We start from the raw sequence: 21,513 nt of genomic DNA on the forward strand, positions 1-21,513 counted from the left end.
GGTAAGAGGCAGGGGCAGTGCCTCCCGGAAATGGTGGTAACTGACACAGAGGGAAACTGACACTGTCCTAATGAAGCCAGAGCACGTTTTTATTTACCTGGCTCCACTTGGAGGCTCTCTGGACGGCTTCTCAGCCTGCGACGCTCCCCACTCTGTGTGTGTGTCTGCAGAGGGACCCATCCCAGGTTGTCACACAGGAAGGTGGTTGGGAGCTGGTTTGTACACACTTGTCGGCCAGGCTGGGCTGATGGGGCTCCTTTCTTAGTCCCCAGGGCAGTGTTTTTCTCTTTCTGCCGCCTCTGCTCTGATTTATTAACTACCAATAAAATATTGTAAGGATTATGGCTTCGAGACACTTTTGTCTGGCTGCCTAGCAGCGGGCAGTTGCTCTGAGAATAAAGACCTATGACTTTGCCCTCTCGGGGCCACAGTCCCCCGTGCCAAGGTCCACAGGGCACTTATACAGGTATCCGGCCAGAGGGCTTCTCATCCTGGGTGTTCCTATTTTAAGCATGGTGCAGGACGCATTCTTGCCTTCCTCCTCCAGCGTGGGTGTCCCGAGTCCCGCAAGCTCCATCTCCACCGGAATGTGGCAAAGGCCTTCCCGAGAAGAATCCGCCGTCCACAGCCTCCTTTCCCTCATGCCTGCTTTCCTTTGCACTCATTCTGGATCCTCCTGGACACCTGTTTTTGCCCCTCCTCCTAGGTCCCTCATTTCAAAGTGGCCCCGGAGGAGTTTATCAAGTTCCAGTTCCAGCGATTCACAACCCTGAACCTCCACCCCAGCAACACGGACATCAGCGTGGCTGTCGCTGGGATCCTGAACTTCTTCAACTGTACCACCGCCTGCCTCATCTGTGCCAAAGCAGAATGTAAGCTTCCCTCGCCCCCGCCCCCCACCCCGCGGCTCCGCCCCACGCAGTCCTGGTTCCTTTGTGGATTCTCCCCCGCCCCCCAACCCCTGGGCTTTGCCCTTGGCTCTGGATCCGCCTGGTAGGGGAGGGCTCCCTCTGCTGGTGGGGGTGATGATCAGCAGCTTCAGGCATTCCCACGTGTCCTTGGCTGTTTGTGGTCTCTGTGTGTGTGTGTGTGTGTGTGTGTGTGTGTGTGAGAGAGAGAGAGAGAGAGAGAGAGAGACAGAGACAGAGACAGAGAGAGAGACAGAGAGAGACCGGGAGGGAGAGAGGGAGAGAGAGAGCGCGCCGTCCAGGAACACCCTTTGCCAGACATGGGCGGAACAGAGAGAACTGGGTTACAGGGAGACTGGCCAACATCCAAGCCTTTTTGCATCTGCAAACTCAATTCCCACATTTTCAGCCTCATTGTGAAGGATCTACAAAAAGAGAGAGAGAGGGAAAATGTAAAATTGGATGCATTTTGTACTTGACGGGCTGAAGAGCTTCTTCCCCTGGAGAGCGGGTTTTGCTGATGGAACACGGTCCAAGGGCAATGCCTGATAAAGCATTTTTTTGCAAATGCAGGTTTTAGAAATACGGTTTCTCTGACTCTTAGACAATTTGTAACGTAAATTTAGTGTTTATGAGATTTAGCTAATTTGAGCCAGCATTTCCTAGCAAATCTGGGCATCTGTGTGCTCCCAGTGACAGCTGTGCACCCACATGTGGTCAGGCAGGTGCTGGGCCCTGCCTGTCCCTGGGGCCCTGTGCCTGAGCCCCAGGCATCTGCATCCCGTGTAGCTCGCCGGCAGGTCCTGGCAGGCTACACTGGCCGACCTATGTCCTCTCCGTCGGGGCTCCTGTTCATATGGGTTCTCAGATCTGCTCTGCCCACTGGCATCCCTTCTCTACCCGGAACCCCTCCAGTACCTGTAAACAACCACCCCCTCCCAGCCGAGGGACAAAACCACTTTCTTCACAAGGCATTTGCACCCAACTGCCTCTCTGTGATGGCCATTCAATTCACTTACTTGCATAAACACTGATTTGTGATTTACTCCAGGCTACCCCAGAGAGTAACTGAGCTCCAACTGTGTGTACTTTTTATATAGTTTATTTAATTATCACAATGATCCAGTGGGTTCGGAGGTGTTGGAGTTCCCCATGTCAAAGTTGACTCAAACTCAAAATCCAATTCCTCGGTCTCACTGGCTCCCCGCAGACAGCACAGACCCAGAACATTTCCGCCATCAGAGAGAGTTCTGTTGGACAGCCCTGCTTTAGATAGTAAGTGTTTTGTGGCTGAAATTTTTTTAAAAAAGGGTGGGGGAGGAATGTTTGGATAAACACTTTACTCTGTTTCGCCTCATGGAGATTCACGGCACACATTAGCACAGATACGCTGAGTTGTCCTGTGGCCAAAACACCTATTTACCTCTTCTCTCTGAATAGGATTGACCATAAGTCCCAAAGGGATACTGATCGAGAAGCCCACATGTGTTTGATGTTTGTGTTTGATGGGGTTGAGGACCATGGCATCCCACCAGGTGGCCCTCCTCCTGTGGCGTCCTTCAACCCTGTAAGGTGGAACCTAACCAAGAATTCTCCCCCTGGAGATTTCTGCCACATCCCCTCAGGCAGGACTCAACAAGAGTGCCCCATGCATACAGCGGGAATGTTAAGAGACAGAGGACAGGCCATCAGTCTCTCCCAGCAAAGATTCTCCTGCTGCCTTCCTCAGTGCAGGGTCCAGTGTCTGAGCAACCTGATGGGAAGTTCTTTCTTGTGTCTAGCCACAGTCTCCCTTGCTCGTAGGGCGAGCCCTGCTCTCTTCGCTTCAGCTCTTCCTGGCAAATAAGTTGCTCACCTGTTTGCTGAGCATCTACTGTGTGCTGAGCTCTTCACCTGATTCGGTTGCCTCGTAGGGCAGGGTTCTTTCCCTTAGAATCATGACCTTCCTTGACATGCATGACATTCATACAATCCTGTGCAGACGGCAAAGCGCTTTCACGTACATTTTGCCATTTTATGTCCCTCCTCCCTAGTCATTCTAGAACCAAGAAAACAGAGTCTTGGAGCTGTTAAGGGACTTGCTTGAGGTCACACAGCTGGTTTTACGTGGCAACCCATGACTCTAACTCAGGTCTTTTGAGTCAGGAGTTCCTCACCGCCCCTTCTGTCCTCCTCATCTGCACAGACAACTTCAGAGCAGTGGCTTAGGGCAGGCTCCACCTGGCAGGTCTGGTGTCCTTTGAAGGGCAGGGATCTCTCCGGAGCAGCGTGTCCCCTTTGCTCCCTCGAGCAGGGTGCGGGATGGCTGAGCACAGACACAGTCCTGAAGAGGATGGGCCTGCCTGAGAGCCAGAGGGGCCAGGCCACAGCCCAGGCGGGACTCATCAAGCACACAGTGCTACCTCTTCTTGAAGAACTCATCGACTGAGGTTGCCCAGTGACTCCGGGCCCCATCTCCTGGGGCCCAGGGAAGGAAGGTAGGGCAGAGCGGGAGAAGTTCAAGGGCAAAGAGGATTAAAATCTAATCAAAGGATGAAGAAATCAGGGACTGAAGGGAAATGCAGCTCCGAGCTGGGGAGGAGGTGTGCTGCTGTCTTCCTTATTAATGCAGGGCCAAGAGATGCTGCATGTTGAATTAGAAACAGGCATCTAATTCTATTTTTCAGCCATCAAAATTAGGTATAACGGAGACCGTTCCACAGGGAATCCTACCACCTTTTTTCTTTCTTTCCAAAAGTAGAGTTTTAATAAGCAGGTTTTAGACCAAGTAGAGTTGTATTGTATTTTACATTATTTTTCTTTCATGGGATTAAAAGTCAGGACGTCTGCATGTGCCTAGTTCTAATGAGGCTGGGGGGTGAAGGGAGATGTGGTGAGGGGTCCAGGCATGCTGTCCTGGGAGCCCCCGAATGGGGAGAGTCGGGTTCCCCACCGTGGCCCCTGAGGCCCCTTTGGTGCGATCACCCAGCCTTGCCACAAGCCTACCTTTTGAGACTCTCAGGATGGACCCAGGGGCCTTCAATTTCCTGTAGTCACAAGGACAACATGCTAGATATTTTCCTGGTATATTCGCGCGGACTCAAAGACTAATTTTTTTTAATGTTTGCATTGATGTTTCTAAGTATTTTAATGTCCTTTTTGTGGCTACGTATCCTTCTGCCATCTGTTTACCACCTGTGTGACCTTGGGAAAGTAACATAGACACTCTCCAGCTTCCTGTTGTCTTATCTATAAAGTGAGAACGATGATGCCTCCCTTGCCGGAGGGCCGAGGGGATTAAGTAGGACGAGATACCCAAAGAGCACGACACAGGGTCCATACCTGGGCAACAAGAGGCACACGTGAGTTTTTCTTTCCTTCCTTCCTTGGATCCCTTTCAAACAATACTAGGTCAGGACCTGGAGCAGAGTGACCAGAGTTCAGCACTGTCCTTCCATCATCCCTGTGTTGGCTAAACTCTGCCCAGGTGGTTGAAGAGGAGCAGACTCTGATCTCGGGGAGGAAGTACAGTTGGGGGAAGTCCAGAAGGGTGCAGTAAAAGAGAACCGTCTTAGGAGCCAAACCAAGCTTCTCTACCCCACTCATGAGCTGTGTGATGTCAAACAGATCACTGTACCTCTCTGAGTCTCAGTTCCCTCCTGCTAAAGGGAGGGATTATTGGAATAATACTGCTCTTCAGGGCATCTGGGTGGAAGGTATCTGGCCCCAGAGTATAATAAACATTTACTTAGTTTACTCTGCAACCCTGGCTGTGGCAGCGGGGGCTGGGGAATGGGAGAGTAGGGCTGATACTCAGAGCCCCTTGTGAAAATAGCGGGACTCTAAAGGACCTTCCCCATACTAGCCTCAGGAGGCAACACGCTGTGGGAGGCCTTATGCTGGGAGCAATATAAAAATCAATCATTTAGTGAGCACTCACGCTGCTACGGCTTTTGAAATTATCCCATTTGAGCCTCGTGATAACCATCGAAGATGGACTTTATAAACATTCCTATTATCTGCATGAGGAGAAGGGAGATTCAGTCTATTTTCAACGCGCATGGTTCTTGTTTCCTCTTCTCCGTGCGTGTTTCAGTGCTGTGGAAAGGATAGAAGAGAGGCACCGTTTTTCCCCGTTCTGTGGCTGGGTTGACGCCTTGCCATGCCAGCTCAAGTGGGGAATCAGAGGCCGGAAGTCAGAATCAGGAGACCTGGTTTGGGTCTTGGCCTGTCTCGGGTTTTCTAGCTCTATGATCTGTCACGGCACCCCTCCCACCAGGCACACCTGCCCTCCCCGAGCCCTGGGGGTGGGCGCCAGGGTGGGGTGTTTGATCAACCGTATATGAACGAACTGAGGAAACATGAGAGACTGCTCAGGGCAGGGGCACCTGCTGAACCCCACTAGGGGAGGCGCAAGCTGGAGACATGCTCCAAAGTTCGGAGGCAGTGGGAGCGCAGAAGCCACGCTCTTCCCACGCCCGCCCTTGTGTCAGAGAAGACCACGGCCTGCAGGGCCGAGCCAGGCAGAGCACGGTTTGCCCGTGAGCAGAAAACCTCACCTTCTCCCCCGTTGCCTCTCTGTCTCCTCCTCTGTCTCCTGTGGTCTGGCCTCGCAGGTCTGCCCATTCCTAGGGCCAAGCCCAGCTGTGGGATGAGACAGACCCAAGAAGCAGGTGCCGTGGGTCATTCGAGCCCTTGAACGCGCTCTGTGTCCCTTCCCCATGGTGACTCCTTGGACTCTCATTCCCGTCTCCCCATCAGAATCTGCTCGTGGAAAAGGTCTGAAAACCATACACCCTGAGGCATGAGGCCTGGCAGCAGGAAGGGGCATGAAGCGTTACCGGGTGTAGGGCAGTGCGGGCAAAATGGCGAACCATGGCATCTCCCCAAATCCCCACCACAGTCCCCCGAGGTCAGTTTTACATCCCCAGCCTCCAGCAAGATTTAAAAGTGCCGTCCCTCCCTGGAGTATTAGCATCTTCTATAACCAGAGCCCACAGCCGAGGGAGTCAGCCAGTGGAGAGGGACAGATGCCAGTTGAAATGGGTGTTTATTCTTATTTTTTGATACAAGGGTCCTTTGTGTCCCCCATAGACCCATCACTTAGGTATTTGTGTCCTAGTCCTGCGGCCCTGTCCAACCCCGGCTGTGCCTTTCAGGGCTTCTCCCGCCTCCTCCCACCCCGCCTGGCCCCCTGCCTTCTAGTCGCAGAAGCCAGCCTCCCTCCTGCTTCCCAGAACAGCCGGCCTGCTGAGGCTCTCATGGATCCATCCCGTTGGATCCTGAGCGAGACTAATAGGTTCCCCAGGTCCCTCTCAGCCTTGGACTTGGCAGGCAGACCTGCTGCTGGGCCCAGGGCCCCCCAGGAGAGGAGGGCTGGGCAGTGGCAGAGGGGAAGCCAGGAAAAGAGCAGCTTTTAACCCCTCTGGTGGCAGCTGCCTTTAGGAAATCCCTTAGTTCCATTAAACAGATAGAGGTGAGGAGAATGACGTTTGGAAAATTCTACACCGCACGCAGAAACTCCTGATGTTCTTAATATCGCTAAACCACACTTTCCCTTCTGCAAATTCCTTGCACTGCCTAGCATGAAAAAGGATCCCTTTCTGATTCATAGAACTAGAGAATCTCTGGGCTAGAAAAAGCAGCAGTGTTCTTCTAGTCCAACTTTCCATCCACTGGTGTAATTCACTGACAGTTTCCTTAACTGCCTCCAGTGACAGGGAGCTCACTACCACTGCATCTTGAGACAGCTTGAACAGAACTAAGTTTGTCTCCCTGTGACCTCCCTCCACTCTTTATTCTGACATGTCGTCCTTGAGGCTGCCAGGAGCAAGTCTGTCTCATGACGTCCTTCACACTCTTCCTCAAGCCAGGGACCCCCTTCCTTCAGCTGCTCCTCAAGGGACATGGTGTCCTTTCCCCACTTGGCACTGATGCTCCCCTGCTCTGTGGGGCTGTAGGGTCCCGCTCTTCCCCCCACAGCCTCAGTGTCTAGTTCAGCCCCCCAGCCAGCACCATGCACCCTGCCTCACACTGGGCATGTGCAGAAGAGTCTGAAGTGGGAATTCCTACCAAACACCATGAAATGCTTCGTGTTTACGTATTTCCTATAACATATATATGCACGTACATATATGCTACCAAGTATTTTGTGTGGTTTATAATGAAGGACTATATTTTGTGGATTGAATAATAAACCCGGGAAGACGAGGAGATGGGTGAAGGACAGTTAGGATGGGAGAAGGTGGGGGAGGGGGTGAACGGAAACTGGATTTGTGAAGCATCTTCTAGGAAGGAGACCGGCACTGTCCTGCTTACTTGCCCTCCTTGTACTAACCATGTAAGGTAGTAGTTGTCCTTACTTTACAGATAAAGTCACTGAGGGACAGAGGGAGTCACCGCCACTGGCCAGTCCCAGCAGTGCTAGAGCTGGGACCCCCCGGGGGCTCCCCTGCCAACCTGTGCTCTGTTTGCTGCTCCAGGTGCAGTCCAGGCTGGGAAGGCAGTGACTGATAGGAGATCCTGAGTGGGATACAGACTCTCCGCACTACCCCACCCTGCCGACTCGCTGCCCTTCCACTCCCCCCGCCCCCGCCTCTCAGCACACGTGACAGAGTGTGCTGGGTAAGATGGGGATGCTGGTTCCTTATTTAAAGGGCAGCAGAGCGCCCCACAGGACAGTCCAATGGGGTACACTGGGCACTGATTGGAGCAGGGACCCCAATTTATCTGACATCTGGGAGGCTCTTCCCTGGGAGCGCAGGGCACCTGACAATTTTAAAGAGATGAACAGTCCTGGCTGCCGTGGCTGGGCATCTCCACGAGGGGCCTAATCCTGCCATCTTCCAAGCTTCCCTGTCTCATCCCACTGAATTTCACTGCCCCTCTGAAGGATCCCAGGGGATTTGGCCTCTTTCCCAGGCAGGCTCTAGCGAGTCTCCCTGCTATGTTCTAGGGCCCATGGCACTGTCCTCAGCCACCACTCGCCTTGCCCCTCCTGCTGCAGTGCTCCCTCCTCCCTAGCATGCCCAGGCAGATCTTTTCTTGAGCCAAAGAGACAGCCAGCTGTCCAGGAACACTGGCTCCTGTGGCCTCCCCTGACCTTCTCCCCTGACCTTTGTGTAAGTCGGATTTTGCTTTTCACGTCGCCTCTGAGGAAGACGTGAATATTCTCTCCGTTTTATATATAGACCTAAAGAAGATAGTCCCCATGGAAAACCGGGTGATTTAAGGCATCAAACAAAATATGGGTTTGACTTGAGCTTCGTGGTGGACTTACTTGCAAGTCCCTGCCCTCTAAGCTCCCAGAGTCTGTATCTGACCCACCCTTCTCTGCTGATGTCTTGGCGGTCCAGGGCCTGGCCCTCAGGACATGTGCAGTGTTGGTTGAATAGATTTGCACTGTGGTCCCTTTTTGTTCTGCGGGCTGTTGTGGCAATGAGTAAAATACAGGAGAAGGAAGGCTAAAACCATACATTCCAGTTCCCAGCATGCTTCTGCATCTCCGTGAGTTATACCCATTTTACAGATGAACAATGGAGGCTCCAAGAGGTTATATGACTTCTCAAGATCACACAGCTGGGGAGGGCTGACTCTGAGCTTGAATCCAGATCTTCTGTAAATCAGTTGCAGGAAGTGCCCGGCAGCATCAGTGCCCCTTCTGATAAGAGTGAGGGCCTGCAGGGCCACAGAGAGCAGGACAGATTACAAGTCTCCTTTGATGCCCTGTGGGGGAAGGAAGGGAAAGGCCAAACAGCTATGATGCCTTTTGAATGACAGTCCCTCCAGGGTTTTCCCCTCTGGGCTGCAGCCGCCAGCTCCCCAGACCACCTTGGTGGGACCCAGGACTGGAGGATGGGGGTTGGCATGACCTTCCCAGAGCTCCTGTCTTTATCCTGCCAGGCCCCTGGGTTCCACCCTGCTACCTTGTCCTTGTTAGAGAACACAGTCACCGTGGGTTTTCTTCCCCATGTCCAGAGATGCATACCCCCAGGCCGCTCCTAGGTTCTGTGCCTGTGGCCCCTGCTGCTTGTGTCCTGGGAGGCCTCTGGCCACATAGGAAGATGTGAAAGTAGAGACGAGAAAGTAGGAACCCTGGTCCCTGGTCCCAGCTGCTTTCCTGTGTGAAGAGGCATCTCTACAGATCAAGGGAGGCGGCTGCGATGCCCTTCAGAGGCCTCTCACCTTTTCATCCTCAGTGATGTAGGAAAGACATTAGGGTTCAAAGCCAACAGCCAAGAAAGAACTCTTGAGAGTCTTTGGTGCAAAAAGCTAGTTTTATTAAAGCACGGGGACAGGACCTGTGGGCAGAAAGAGGCTCCTCTGGGGTCATGAGGAGTGGACCATTATATATTTTCAAGTTGGGAGGAAGTTAGGGATATAGCACAAGTCTCTAAGGAATTTGGAAGTCAAGTTTCCAGGACCTTGAGGGGGCTAGCTATGGTTGGGAAAAGGTTAGTTATTACCATCTAATAAAACCTTAGTCATGAGACCCTTCAGATGTAGATCGGCGGGCCATATGCTTTGGGGGGTGTTTGCCAACATGTATTTTGGGGGTTTAGAGGTAAAGGAAATTTCTAAAGGAATTCTTAATATGTTGAAGTAGACTTACAGGCTCCTGGGAGTTGGGAGGAGAGAGTCGGGCTGGGATTGCCCTTTTCCCTCAGCAAATTGTCAACATGGAGAGACAGTTGTGTCCCCAGAGGAATGTCACTCTGCCTGTTTCAAGGACTTGTCTGTGGGCTCTAGGAAGGAAGGAAATTTAATAATTTCTCTTCTGCCTTTGTTTCCCACATCACTCGAGGGTCAGGAGGGTGAGGAACCTGTGCAGGGAGGAGTCTGGGGTCATTTGGAAGATATCCCCGCGATGACTGTGCTGTAGCTGGGGCAGGAGCGGGAGCGCGGGGGCCTTGGGTTAGAAAGGCAACCCTTCCCTTGCCATCCAGTGTGCGAGGCTACTCATCTCGTACCTCCTGTTCCCCTGTGTGGGATTAAAATGCGTTGTAGGATTGTTGTAAGGACTTGAGGACAAGCCATGTGGAAGGTTTAGCTCATTATCCGGAACACCGTAAAGAATCAATAAACCCTACTCTTGTCGTTGCTTTTGGGAGCAAATGCCTGTACTTTTCTTTCCACTGGAGTTGAGACCACCTCTTCCCAAGAGACCCTCCCCCTCCCCACCCCTCCCCACCCCCCCCACTCCCACCCTCTTCCTGGCCTGCCTCTTCAGAGGCAAAGCTGAATTAAGACCCTTGTGTCTTAGTGACATCATTCTGGAGACCCTCCTCCCACCCCTGCTCCTAGACAGCAGTTAGCTGAGGTGGGGGCGGGGAGGGGATCCCCTATTTTCCTTTTGTTCCCAGCCTGCGTTCTTGCCGTTGGAGGGCAGTTCAAAGCCTGTGCTCTTATAATCTTAATAATACCTTGTCTTAATGCAACCACTATGCTCTGAGGAGTTCAAAGGGCTTTTGTGAGACCTGTTTCCTGGATCTTGTGATCTTGAGGGAACTGCTCCCCCACATCCCTGAGGAAAACAAAGGCCCCGCTTTCCTAGAGTTAGATGTGACCTTTGTGGGCCTTTGCGATGGGCGAGGCCTGGGCTTAAGCAATTCACAGATTCCTTCATTTCATCCTCAGCAACATCCTGGGAGCTGGCGGCTTATTCTCGTTTCTCAGATGAGGAAACTGAGGCCAAGGGCCGTGGCCATGTGAGAAGGTCACTTGGTGTGTGAGCAGCCAAGTTAGGGGGAAAAACCAGGCCTCCTGGTCTCTGAACCCAGGTCTTGGCCGCCGGGCAGTGCTGTGGGGAGCAGTGGGAGTCCTCTCATTCCTGTCAAGGGACCTCAATCTCTGTTTAAAAGAACATTCCTGATGGAGCTGGAGGAGGCGCGGGGGCTTAGTAACATTCTTTTGACTGAAGCTGGGAATACAGAAGCCCACAGAGGTTGAGAAGCTTGCTCAGGTAAAGGGGCTACTGCTTCGCACCAGCAGTGGGGGCCAGACCCATGGCCCAGCCTCTGGCCCAGGGCCACGCTCATCCTGCCTGTGCCCCAGTATCTTCCAGGGAAGCACCGGGGACCCTCAGCGCCTTCATCCTCTCTCCCCTCCAGGCCTTTTAAACCTGGAGAAGCTGCTCCGGCAATTCCTTATCTCCAAGGACACCCTTTCAGTCCGGATGCTGGATGACACCCGGGACCCCACCCCGCTCCTCAAGGAGATCCGGGAGGACAAGACCGCCACCATCATCATCCACGCCAACGCCTCCATGTCCCACACCATCCTCCTGAAGGTGGGAGCCGGGCCCGGCAGGCGCGGTAGGCGCGGAGCCTCCTTGTCCCTCCCCTGTCCCCCTCCCCCTGAGCTGGCAACCGCTCCCTCCTTGCCTCAGGTGTCGCCCAAAAGGAAAGGCCAGATGGGGCTGATGTTGGAGAAGCATCACCTCCCGGTGCAGCCAGACAGCCCCCAGCCAGAACCCTCCCTACCAGGCTCTGTGGGGTCTCAGGAGGGGGCCACGGCCCTTGGGGGCCAAGGCTCTGTGCCAAGGAGTATAGAAGTTTTTCCAGGTGTGGACAGCCAGGGCAGTCCGACCAGCGTGTACAGCCGAGCGTCAGCCCTCTGGGTCCTCCCTGCACAGCGTACTGGTTTCCCAAGCGCTGCCGTGGGGCTTCCCAGCCTAATCCTCTCAGTGCCTAAATGGGGCTCGTACCCCATCTTCCCTGGACAGGCAAAGAGACTGGGACTCCGGGCGATGAATGGCGAGGAGCAGGGCTGGGCGCGTACCTGCTATCTCTGATAGCCGGTCACCAGCTTCGTCTACCGCAAATACAGGGGCAGGGTGGCTGGCCCCAGATTGGAAAGTCAGGGGTGGCGGGGCCGGGGGTAGGAGGAGACCCTGCTGGAGAAACAGCGTGGGACCAGCTGGGCAGCCTCGGGCGTCCTCAGGCACCGGCTCCCGGCCTGGTGGCTGGGCTCGGCCTGCGATGCCAGGTAGAGGGACCCTGCTTGCAGGCCGCTCCGCAGCTCTCCCAGCCCCTCCAGGCGCACTGGCTTCTTCTAATGCCGTCCTAATTGCACATTAAACGCAACCTGCCATCTTCCACTGGGGGAGCAAGGCTTCTCCTTAACCTCTGCCAAGCTGTGGGGAGCCGGGCAGACACTCAGATGATTGTCTCTGACTCCCCCTCCCCCCTCTCCCCTCCGCACCGCCCCTCCCCAGCTAGTTTTTGTCTCGGAGTTAATAAGAGATTTGAATGAGTTCTCTGAGTACTGAGGGCTGTCCCTTCAGCCCGTTGCTATAGTAATTCTCTGCAGCTCCAAACCCACATCTGTCTGGGTGCATGTACGCAACTCAACACACACACTCAAATGGAAATTTTCTCTTTTTCTCTCGTTTTGTGTCTGGGCCTCTGATGGATGAAGTCATCAAGAGTGGAAGAGATCCTCTAAGTTTCAGGACCTCAAAGAGGTCAACTCCCCAGGGCTGATGAGGGACAGAGAGGGAGATAATGGTCACCCCTCATTGTGTCCCCCTCCCCCTACCCCATCTCACTCCCCTTGCAGAGGCCAGACAGAATGCTGGGTGCCCCCTGTAGGAGCCAGAGCCTTCCTGAGCCGCCCCCATGTGGAAGCATTTTGGGGACAGCCCTTATAATAATAATGTTAACCTCAGGACTAGTTCATGGCTCCCAGCTTATGTGGTTGGGCTCTTTTTGAAAAAATAATATGCCTATTGTTGAAATTTTGGAAAGCACAGAAAAGTACATAGAAGAAAATAAGAATTGTTATAGCTTTTCCCTTCTTTCTTATAAGCCTCTACTTTGGGATAGGATAGGATAGAATCTTACAGGTACACATGGAAAAGAAAGACATTCCATCACCCAGAGACAGCCACTGTGAAATGTTGATGTCTCTCCTTTCTGCCTTTATAGACACATATGTTTCTTTTCAAAATTATTATCACCCTGCACATACTCTTCTGTAACCTGCTTTTTTTTTCCCCACTTAATTATATGCCTTGCATTTTGCTTATGTCATTACATATTTGTCTACAAATACTTTAATGGCAACATCATTTCTTATCATACGGATATGCCGTAATTTATTTAACCATCCCTTTATTGTTGGAGATACAGGTTGTTTTCAATCTTTCGCTATAATAAACAATACAGGAAGCGCATCTTTATACATAAATCTTTATGCACATTCATGAATATTTTTGTAGCATAAATTTCCAGAAGTGAAATTACTCAGTTAAAGAGATGCATGCTTTTAAGGATTTTGATATGATTTGCCAGATTGCCTTTTCAAAAAGCCGTAACAATTTATACTCCCACCAGCAGCGTTATAGGTGTCTTATGGTACCCTTGCCAATACTGGGTATTTTCATTAACAACACTTTTTTTGGTTTTTAATGGCTGAGTTTTTGAAGAAAACTCCCCCTGTCATGATAATTATTAGCAATTGTTTCTGCTGGGTGGACAGTAGCAGGCTTTCCTGAGACCACCCATTGGCCTTGGCCTTTGTGACCTTGACACCAAGCCCATCACTGACCAGTGAGACTTTGGAAGCCGGCTCCCTTTGTTCGCATCTGACTTCCTGGTGCCCCCAGCACACAGGCCCCACATCAGGCCCCGGACTCGAACCGCGGGCTCGTCCTTGCCTGGTTAACAGCACAGCCTTGGGAGTGCCCCAGGGAGGCTGGACTCAGTGTGGGAAGCTGTGTGAGCAGAGAGCGCACGGAGCTTCTGAGAGACTCACAGTGCCCACGTGAGCCTGGCCGCAGAGCTTGGCAGCGCTCTGCTGTCTCTTGATTTCAGAAGGATTTGCAGAGTAATCCCCTACTTTATTGAGCAGCTGTTACGGCCACAAACTGTGTGTTTACCCAGAATTCAGGTCTTAAAAACCAAGGATCTCTTGCCTTTTATCTTTGGGCAGCAGATTTCGCAAATGGGTTCTAAGCATCTGACGGTGCCCCCTCCCCACCCCAGGCCCCAGCCCCTCTCTGTCGCCAGGTTAACCGGGGTTCCCACCTATCTAGGCAGTGGTGACAGGCACTGGCACTTTTCTATGGACAGAGTTGAGTGTGAGGGGATGGGAGGGGCTGGGCAGCAGGCCGTACCAGCCTCTTGGAAGTGGAGGGGGAAATGTAGTTTTGGAGGAAGAAGAGAGGTCTCAAGTCCCCCGTGACCCTCGCATCCTCTTGCCCCAGGCCTAGAGCCCTACTGTACCTCAGTTTCTGTCAGAGCGGTGGCAATAGAAGGACCCAGACTGCCCTTCAAGGAACCTGTGAGGGCTCCTGTGAGAAGGCTCACAAAGTTACTGGAGCTCCTTGGGAGGTAAACACTTTGTAAAAGGAAAATATAATCATCTCTGGCCTTGTTTTCCCCTCATGCACCTCAGCAGGCAGGACAAAAGTGGTTTCCCAGTGGCCCTGGGGCGGCAGCATACATGATGAAAATCTGCCTGTCAGAAGGCATGAGGGTCCCGGGGAGAGCTGGGCTCATTATTTACCTGATCTACTTGTCGGTGTCTGGAGCACTTGTCACACTCAAAGTCGGGCACACTGACAGGGGAGGTTGGTGAGGGGTGTCTGTGAGGGCTGCAAAGATCAGACAAAAGGGAGGCTGTTCTGATGTCGCGGCCTCCCAACTGCGGGACGAGGACACGCGGGTGTGCTGTGATCAAGGGTGAGGCGTGTCACCGGCAGCTTGTTCCTTACTACTCATAAAGGACCAAAGTTTGCAAATGATTCGCTTGTTTCCTACATTACTGCAGATTCAAAGACTCTGATGAGTCTTGCTCGCTTGCCTTTGACAAGGGTTGAATTAATTTGGGAATCGCCTGTAACCCGCAGACTCTCCTGTCTCTGCCTCAGCCCCTAACAGAGCTGTCGGGACTTCCATCAACACCACGGTCCTCCGGGGGAGAGGACAGTTAGGTTAAAAGGACTGAAATTAGGCGGCCTGGCTTTAATTTCATCTTTCCCCACTTAGGAGACATGTGGTCTTTGCAAGTTACAAAGCCTTTTGGTGTTTCGAGATTCTTCCGCAGTCAGATGGGAGGTGGAGGAGGAGTGGTAGGCCTACCCCATCGACTTAGCCCAAGTGAGATGCTCTCTAGCGCCTCGCCCATGCTAAACAGTGGGTACATGGTAGCCACTGTTACTGCTAAGAGTTTGGCAGCTTAAGGGCAGCTTAAGAACCAAAGGGGGGTGGGTCAGACAAATGGTGGACACTTGGAACCCTCACTGCTCACTCACTCCCAGTGAGTTTTTGTTTTCTAATCTCTATCTCTTCCCTTTGCAGGCAGCTGAACTAGGGATGGTGTCGGCCTATTACACATACATCTTCACTAATCTGGTAAGACATTTTCACAGCTTGCCTCCTTGCCATAGAGTATCAATAACTAGGATCAGTGGGGTATGATGGAATGAAGCTTGGGACATGGAGGGAATCAGAGCAGAGGAGCAGAAGTCAACCAGAGAGGCAGGATATTCTAGAAACATGGAAGTCCAGGAGTGCCTGGGCTTCCCATCTGAATAACTCTTGGCCTTGGGAGGACGGGAATTTGGGGAATCTAATGCCTCCATCCACATGCCGCCGGCTACCTAGCCATTGATTGGGGTAAGAGTGCAGATGTTGTAGAGTTGCTGTCATTGTGAAATGGCATAGTTTAATCTCCATGGAAGCATTTTGAAGCTGTAACATACTAAGAAATGGGCATGGTCATTGTGAAGGATACACACTCAGAGAATAGAGGGAACCTTGGGGAACTGGTTTAAAAAAAAAAATGTTATGACTTTTTACTTGAAATGATTGTAGATTCACAGGAGTTGCAAAGATAGTAGAGCGTGGTACCAGGTGCCTTCAACTGCATTTCCTCCAGTAGTTACATCTTACGTAATGGTCATAGGGTATCAAAACCAGAATATCAAAACCTCAGACCTGTCCATCCCGTGTAGTTTTGTGTCAGTCCCGTTGGAACCAGGACAACACCATCTCTTCACCACAGAGATCTCCCTTGTGCCACCATTTTGTGGTCTCACCCGTGGCCCTTCCCCCCACCATCCCGAATCCTTAACCACCACTCATCCATTCTCCATTTTGACACTTTTTTCCTTTCGAGAAAGTTATATAAATGGAAGCATGCAGTATCTGACCTTTGTCACACAGTGTAATGCCCTTCAGACCACCTGAGTTGTTGTCTGAATCAGTAGTTTGTTCCTTTTTGTGGCTGAGTCATTATTTCTTGGTATAGGTATACCACAGTTTGCTTAACCATCCATCTTTTAAGAGACATTTTGGTTGTTTCCTGTGTTTGGCTGTTAGAAACAATCCTTTGGAGAAGGGTTTATTTTATAAATGCATGAGATGTCAAGATTACTTAAAGCAGTGGCCCCTCCATGCCGACATGCTTCTGAGCATCTCTTACCTAACAGGGATGGGACCAGGCATTAGGGATTAAAATGGGAATAAGGAACAAAACCTGCCTTGGAAAAATTAAAAATACTTGTTGTAGTGCAAAGTGGCAAATTCTACTAGATGTGTGTACAGAATGTTCCAGATCCTGGAGCAGTCAGGAAAGCCTTCACCAAAGAAGGGACCTTTAGGTTATGCCCTCATTGTGGGGGGGTGGTGTTTCCTAGATAAAGAAGGGAAGAGCATTCTGGGTTAAGTAACAGCATATCCACATGGTGGTTTGAAAGGACATAGGCTATCCAGGAAACAGGGAGACATTTCGGACGTAAGGACCACTCCCAGGATGGGCCTATGCCAGTTAATGACCATTCGCTTATCTATTTACACTCCACCCTTGCAAGTTACCTCTGTAGAGGACTTAAAGCAGATGTCCATTAATTTTAAGATCCTTGCTAAGTTAGGAAACAGAATACAACCTCTTGACTCTTAAATCTTAGAATGAGAAATGTTCTTGAGAAATTATGACTTTCTCGGTCAGCATGTGTGATAGGGCGACCGAGGAGATGGTGCAGTGTCCCTCCCTGGATGGAGGGACCAGGTCTCCTGGAATGGCCTGCCCGGGCGAAGACAGTCCTGTCCAAAGAGATGGTCTGGGACCCTCTGATCCTTGTTCATTTCCAGCTGTAGGTTTTTATGAATGGCACTTTCTTTCTTTCTTTCTTTCTTTTTTTTAAAGATTTTATTTATTTATATGACAGAGATCACAAGTAGGCAGAGAGAGAGAGAGGGGAAGCAGGCTCCCTGCTGAGCAGAGAGCCAGATGCCGATGCCTGGCTCCATCCCAGGATCCTGGGATCATGACCTGAGCCGAAGGCAGAGGCTTTAACCCCACTGAGCCACCCAGGCACCCAGAACGGCCCTTTCTTGGGGTTGCTGTGGAATCGTTCACCCTGAAGCATGCTGAGGCCTCTGCTCTGAGTGGAGACATCTTAGGGGAATGGAGTGTAGTTTCTTTTCTGGTGTAGGGACTCCCCCTGATGAAGTCTTAGAATATAAGGGAGGTTCATGGGGGTGGGATCCAGAGCCGATGACCAAGAAAGAATTCTTGAGACATCTTTGGTGCAAAATGGTGGTTTATTAAAGCACGGGGACAGGACCCGTGGGCAAGAAGAGCTGCTGCCCAGGGGTTGTGAGGGGTGGCAGGTTACCTATGATGGTGTTGGGGGAGGTTAGGAAAAAGGGAGGTTTCACTACAACTTTCATATGCTAAAGAAGACCTACAGGATACCAGATACCAGAGGCCTTGGCATGGTCAAGGTCCTTTTCCCCTTCTTAGCAAGGTGTTTTTTTTTTTTTTAAAGATTTTATTTATTTATTTGACAGAGATCACAAGTAGGCAGAGAGGCAGGCAGAGAGAGAGGAAGCAGACTTCCTGCAGAGCAGAGAGCCTGATGAGGAGCTCAATACCAGGACCCCAGGATCACGACCTAAGCCAGAGGCAGAGGCTTTAACCCTCTGAGCCACCCAGGTTCCCCCTTAACAAGGTATTAACATTAAGATATTTGGGAGGTTCCTAAATAACATTTGTCCCACCCAGGAGTGGGGGTGGGGGAAGGTTGCAGGGTGTTGGTTTCTGCTTTATCCTCAGCAAACCTTCTGTTTCCTCATCACCCCCACAACAGACTTGCCAGAGAGCCATTCAGCATTCCCTCCTTCTCAAGGCCGCCACCGCCGCAAATCTACCAGCTCCGTTGCTGGAATTTTTACTTGAATTCTAGCATACATATAGAAGACCACACAGATCATCTGTGCGCAGCCCAGGGAACGTTTTCCAAGGGAGCACACCTGTGTAAGCAGTACCCAGATCCCAAAATAGAACCCAAGCAGCACCCCAGAAGTCCCCCTCCCGCCTCCTCCCCGCTGCTACCCCGCAAGATGGAAAACAGAAGGAATTTCTTTGTTTGCTTATTTATTTATTTATTTTTCTATCCTATGCTGCTGCTGCTGTAAATCAGAGCATTAACATGTAAAAAGGGAGAAAAGGATTAGGTGAGTCCCACAGCACCTCAGGAGCATTTGCTTCAAGTAAGGAGATGTCTGGGAAAGCCTGGGCAAGTTGGCTGGAGCAGGTAAAGGAGACTCAAGTACAATCGGGCTCTATCTGAGAATAGATATCCCCGCCCTGGGATGATAAGGGGAGCAGAGGGGAGAGGCAGGCCAGGGGCGCCGCATACGCATACGTTAGGCAACCCCTTAGGCAACCCTGTCAGCAGAGGAGGACAAAGCTAAGCCGCAGAGAGGCATGGAATATGAACTCCCAGGACAGTCCCTAGAATAAGCTGGAGATGCTTGACTTGGAGATTTTGAAGAAAGCCCCCCCCCAACCTTCTCAGGACTGATAATAATGCGTGTGATGATTTATTTAGTGTGAAAAAGTACAGGCCTTTGAAATCAAGAGACCCAGGTCAACGCCCCATTCTGCCTTACAGGCTGTGTGGCTTTGGGGAAGTCTCACAGACTCTCTGAGCCCATTTTCTCATTTGGAAAATCTTAAATGGGGGGAAAATCTTAAAATCTTACAAGGTCGTTGTAAGGATAGGTAAAAATGCATCATAACTTGAAAAGTACTATGGGTTTCTAAGGCGTATTTTTTTTTTTTTTAATAACACGGTGATACGTTCAGGTTTCAAAGAGCTTTCTCCTTTTCTGGCGGCATGGAAGTGAACAAGCTGAGCTCTGGGAGCATGCCTTAGCCAGAGAGTTCTTTGAACCTAGAATTACTAGGGCTCACACAGTTTGTAAGTTTGCGAGGAGAAGTCAAAACAGTCACTGTATGAATGCTGATGGTTGAGTAACACTCGGGAAAATAGAAGCAGGGCCACTGCAAAAATCAGTCAGTGGGAGTATTTTCTGGAAGCCTCTTGTTAGTGCTTTGACTTTCTGGAAAGGACAGGCCCCTATTAAGAGGAGAGAAACTACTTTTAAGTCCATTCTTCCTTCCTAATTGACCTTGGAGTCTGGGAACGGAGAGGGAGGGGCCTCGTTCCTGCCCCACCTACCACCACATACAGATGCTGCCCAGACGTTAATATTTCTTTATTTCTTTGAATTTCTCAGGGATAGCCATCACGGCCCAGCTCTCTGATTTCTGCCACGGTGATGTGGCGCGTGTTTAGATTAGCTTTTTGAAAGCTTACACGTGAGCTGGAAAGGCAGGGGCCTTTGTATTTGGTAGACGTGATTCAGAACTCTGCTTTGACTAGCTACCGGCTGTGTGATCCTGTGCGAATAACTTAACCTCTCTGAACCTCAGAGACCTTGTCTGTAAGTGGACACTATTAACACTTGCCTCAAGAGATGGTATCTGTGCCGCACCTGGCTCATAATACAAATTTAGTAAGGAGGAGATATTATTTATGAAGTCTTATTTGTGCTTCCCCTGTGCTAAAAAGAACAAGAGATACTAATTTTTCTGTGCAGCCTCTAACGGCTTGTAAAAGTGACTCTCACCATGCCATCCGACTGATTTGCCGAGAATGACTCAAACTTTGTAGTTTAGGTGTTATGCCTGACTGAACTGACCGGAGTAGGGTTCGTGTATGTCCGTTCTCATTCTTCATTCCCACCCAGACATTAAGAAGGCAGATCTACACCTCTGTTTTTAGTTTTTTGAGGAACCGCTGTACTGTTTTGCAGAGGGGCTGCTCCCATTACGTTCCCACCAGCAGTGCACGAGGGTTCCAATTTCTCCACAGACTCCCCAACACTTGTGATTTCTTGTCTTTTTGATTCTAGCCATTCTGACAGGCATGAAGTGGTATCTCATTGTGGTTTTGATTTGCGATGCCTTGAGGATGAGTGATGCTGAGCACCTTACCACGTGACGGCGGCCTGCCTAAGTGCCATTCGGTCCAGTAATTTCATTTCTGGGTATATTTACCCAAAGAAAACAAAAACGCTAATTCAAAAAGATATATGCACGCTCTATGTTTAAGCAGCATTACGTGCACTAGCCAAGATATGGAAGCAGCCCAAGTGTCCATCGATAGATGAGTGGATAAAGAAGACGTGTGAGTGTGTGAACGTGTGTAATGGCCTATTACTTGGCATAAAAAAGAATGAGATCTTACCATTTGTGACAACATGGGTCATGCATGGACCAGACGGTATTATGCTGAGTGAAATAAGTCAGACAGAGACAAATATTACATGATTCTATTTGCATGTGGAACCTGAAAAACAAAAATGAACAACAACAATGACCCAAAAAAGAGACTCAAACATAGAGAAGGAATTGGTGGGCGCCAGAGAGAGGGGCCACGGGGGGATGAGTGAAATGTATGAAGGGGATTAAGATGTTACAAACTTTCAGTTATGAAAAAAATAAGTTACAGGGATAAAAAGTACAGCATAGGGAATGTAGTCAATAATAGTATAATGACTTTGTATGGTGACAGATGGTGACTATACTTGCCGTGGTGAGCATTTCATAATATATGTTATTGTCGAATCACTATGCCATCCATCTGAAACTAATATAATTTTATATGTCAATTACATTTCCATTGAAAATTTAAAAAAATTTATTTTCATTTGAAAAAGAAGGCCAGTTGATTTAGGGCATCTGTAATAAATAAATCCAATTGATTGCTCTGAAGTTTAATCAGTTAATTACCCATTATAAGAGTTGGGAGAAAAATCTCCATCATGAGTCAGACTTCTTTTTTTTTTTTTTTTAATTAATCATGCCTTTTTAATGAACCCTCCATAAAAACCCCAAAGGAGAGGACTTAGAGAGCCTCTGGGTTGGTGAACATGTGGGGGTGCCACAAGGGGATGAATTGCAGAGAGGCCATACAAGCTCTGTGCTTCTTCCCCATACCATGCCCTACACATATCTTCCCTCCTGCTGTTCCTGAGTTACAGCCTTTTATAATAATCTGGTGATCCAGTAAGTAAACTGTTTTCCTAAATTCTGTGAGTTGCTTTAGCAAATTAATTGAATCTGAGAAGGGGGTGATGAGAGCCTCTCATCTCAAGCTGGTTGGTCAGAAGCACAGATAGCTAACTGGGTCCGTGACTGGTTTCTCCAGTGTAGAAGGGGTAGTCCTGTGGGATTGAGCCCAGAACCTGTGGAATCTGCTGCTATTTCCAGGAAGATAGTGTCATTGATTAGAACTTAATCATACGATTACATCTAATTCCACATG

At 50.3% G+C, this 21,513-nt stretch overlaps 1 protein-coding gene across 1 annotated transcript in view; it reads left to right on the forward strand.

Annotated features, from left to right (window-relative positions):
- GRIK4 (glutamate ionotropic receptor kainate type subunit 4) overlaps nt 1-21,513 on the forward strand; it is a 421,019-nt gene that overhangs the window by 257,464 nt on the left and 142,042 nt on the right. The window contains exons 6-8 of the mRNA XM_044258062.1: nt 707-872; nt 10,997-11,175; nt 15,191-15,244. Of these exons, the coding sequence (XP_044113997.1) occupies nt 707-872; nt 10,997-11,175; nt 15,191-15,244 (399 nt within the window). The remainder of the gene's footprint in view (nt 1-706; nt 873-10,996; nt 11,176-15,190; nt 15,245-21,513) is intronic.

This window comes from Neovison vison, chromosome 7, assembly GCF_020171115.1.
Source record: "Neovison vison isolate M4711 chromosome 7, ASM_NN_V1, whole genome shotgun sequence".
NCBI lineage: Eukaryota > Metazoa > Chordata > Mammalia > Carnivora > Mustelidae > Neogale > Neogale vison.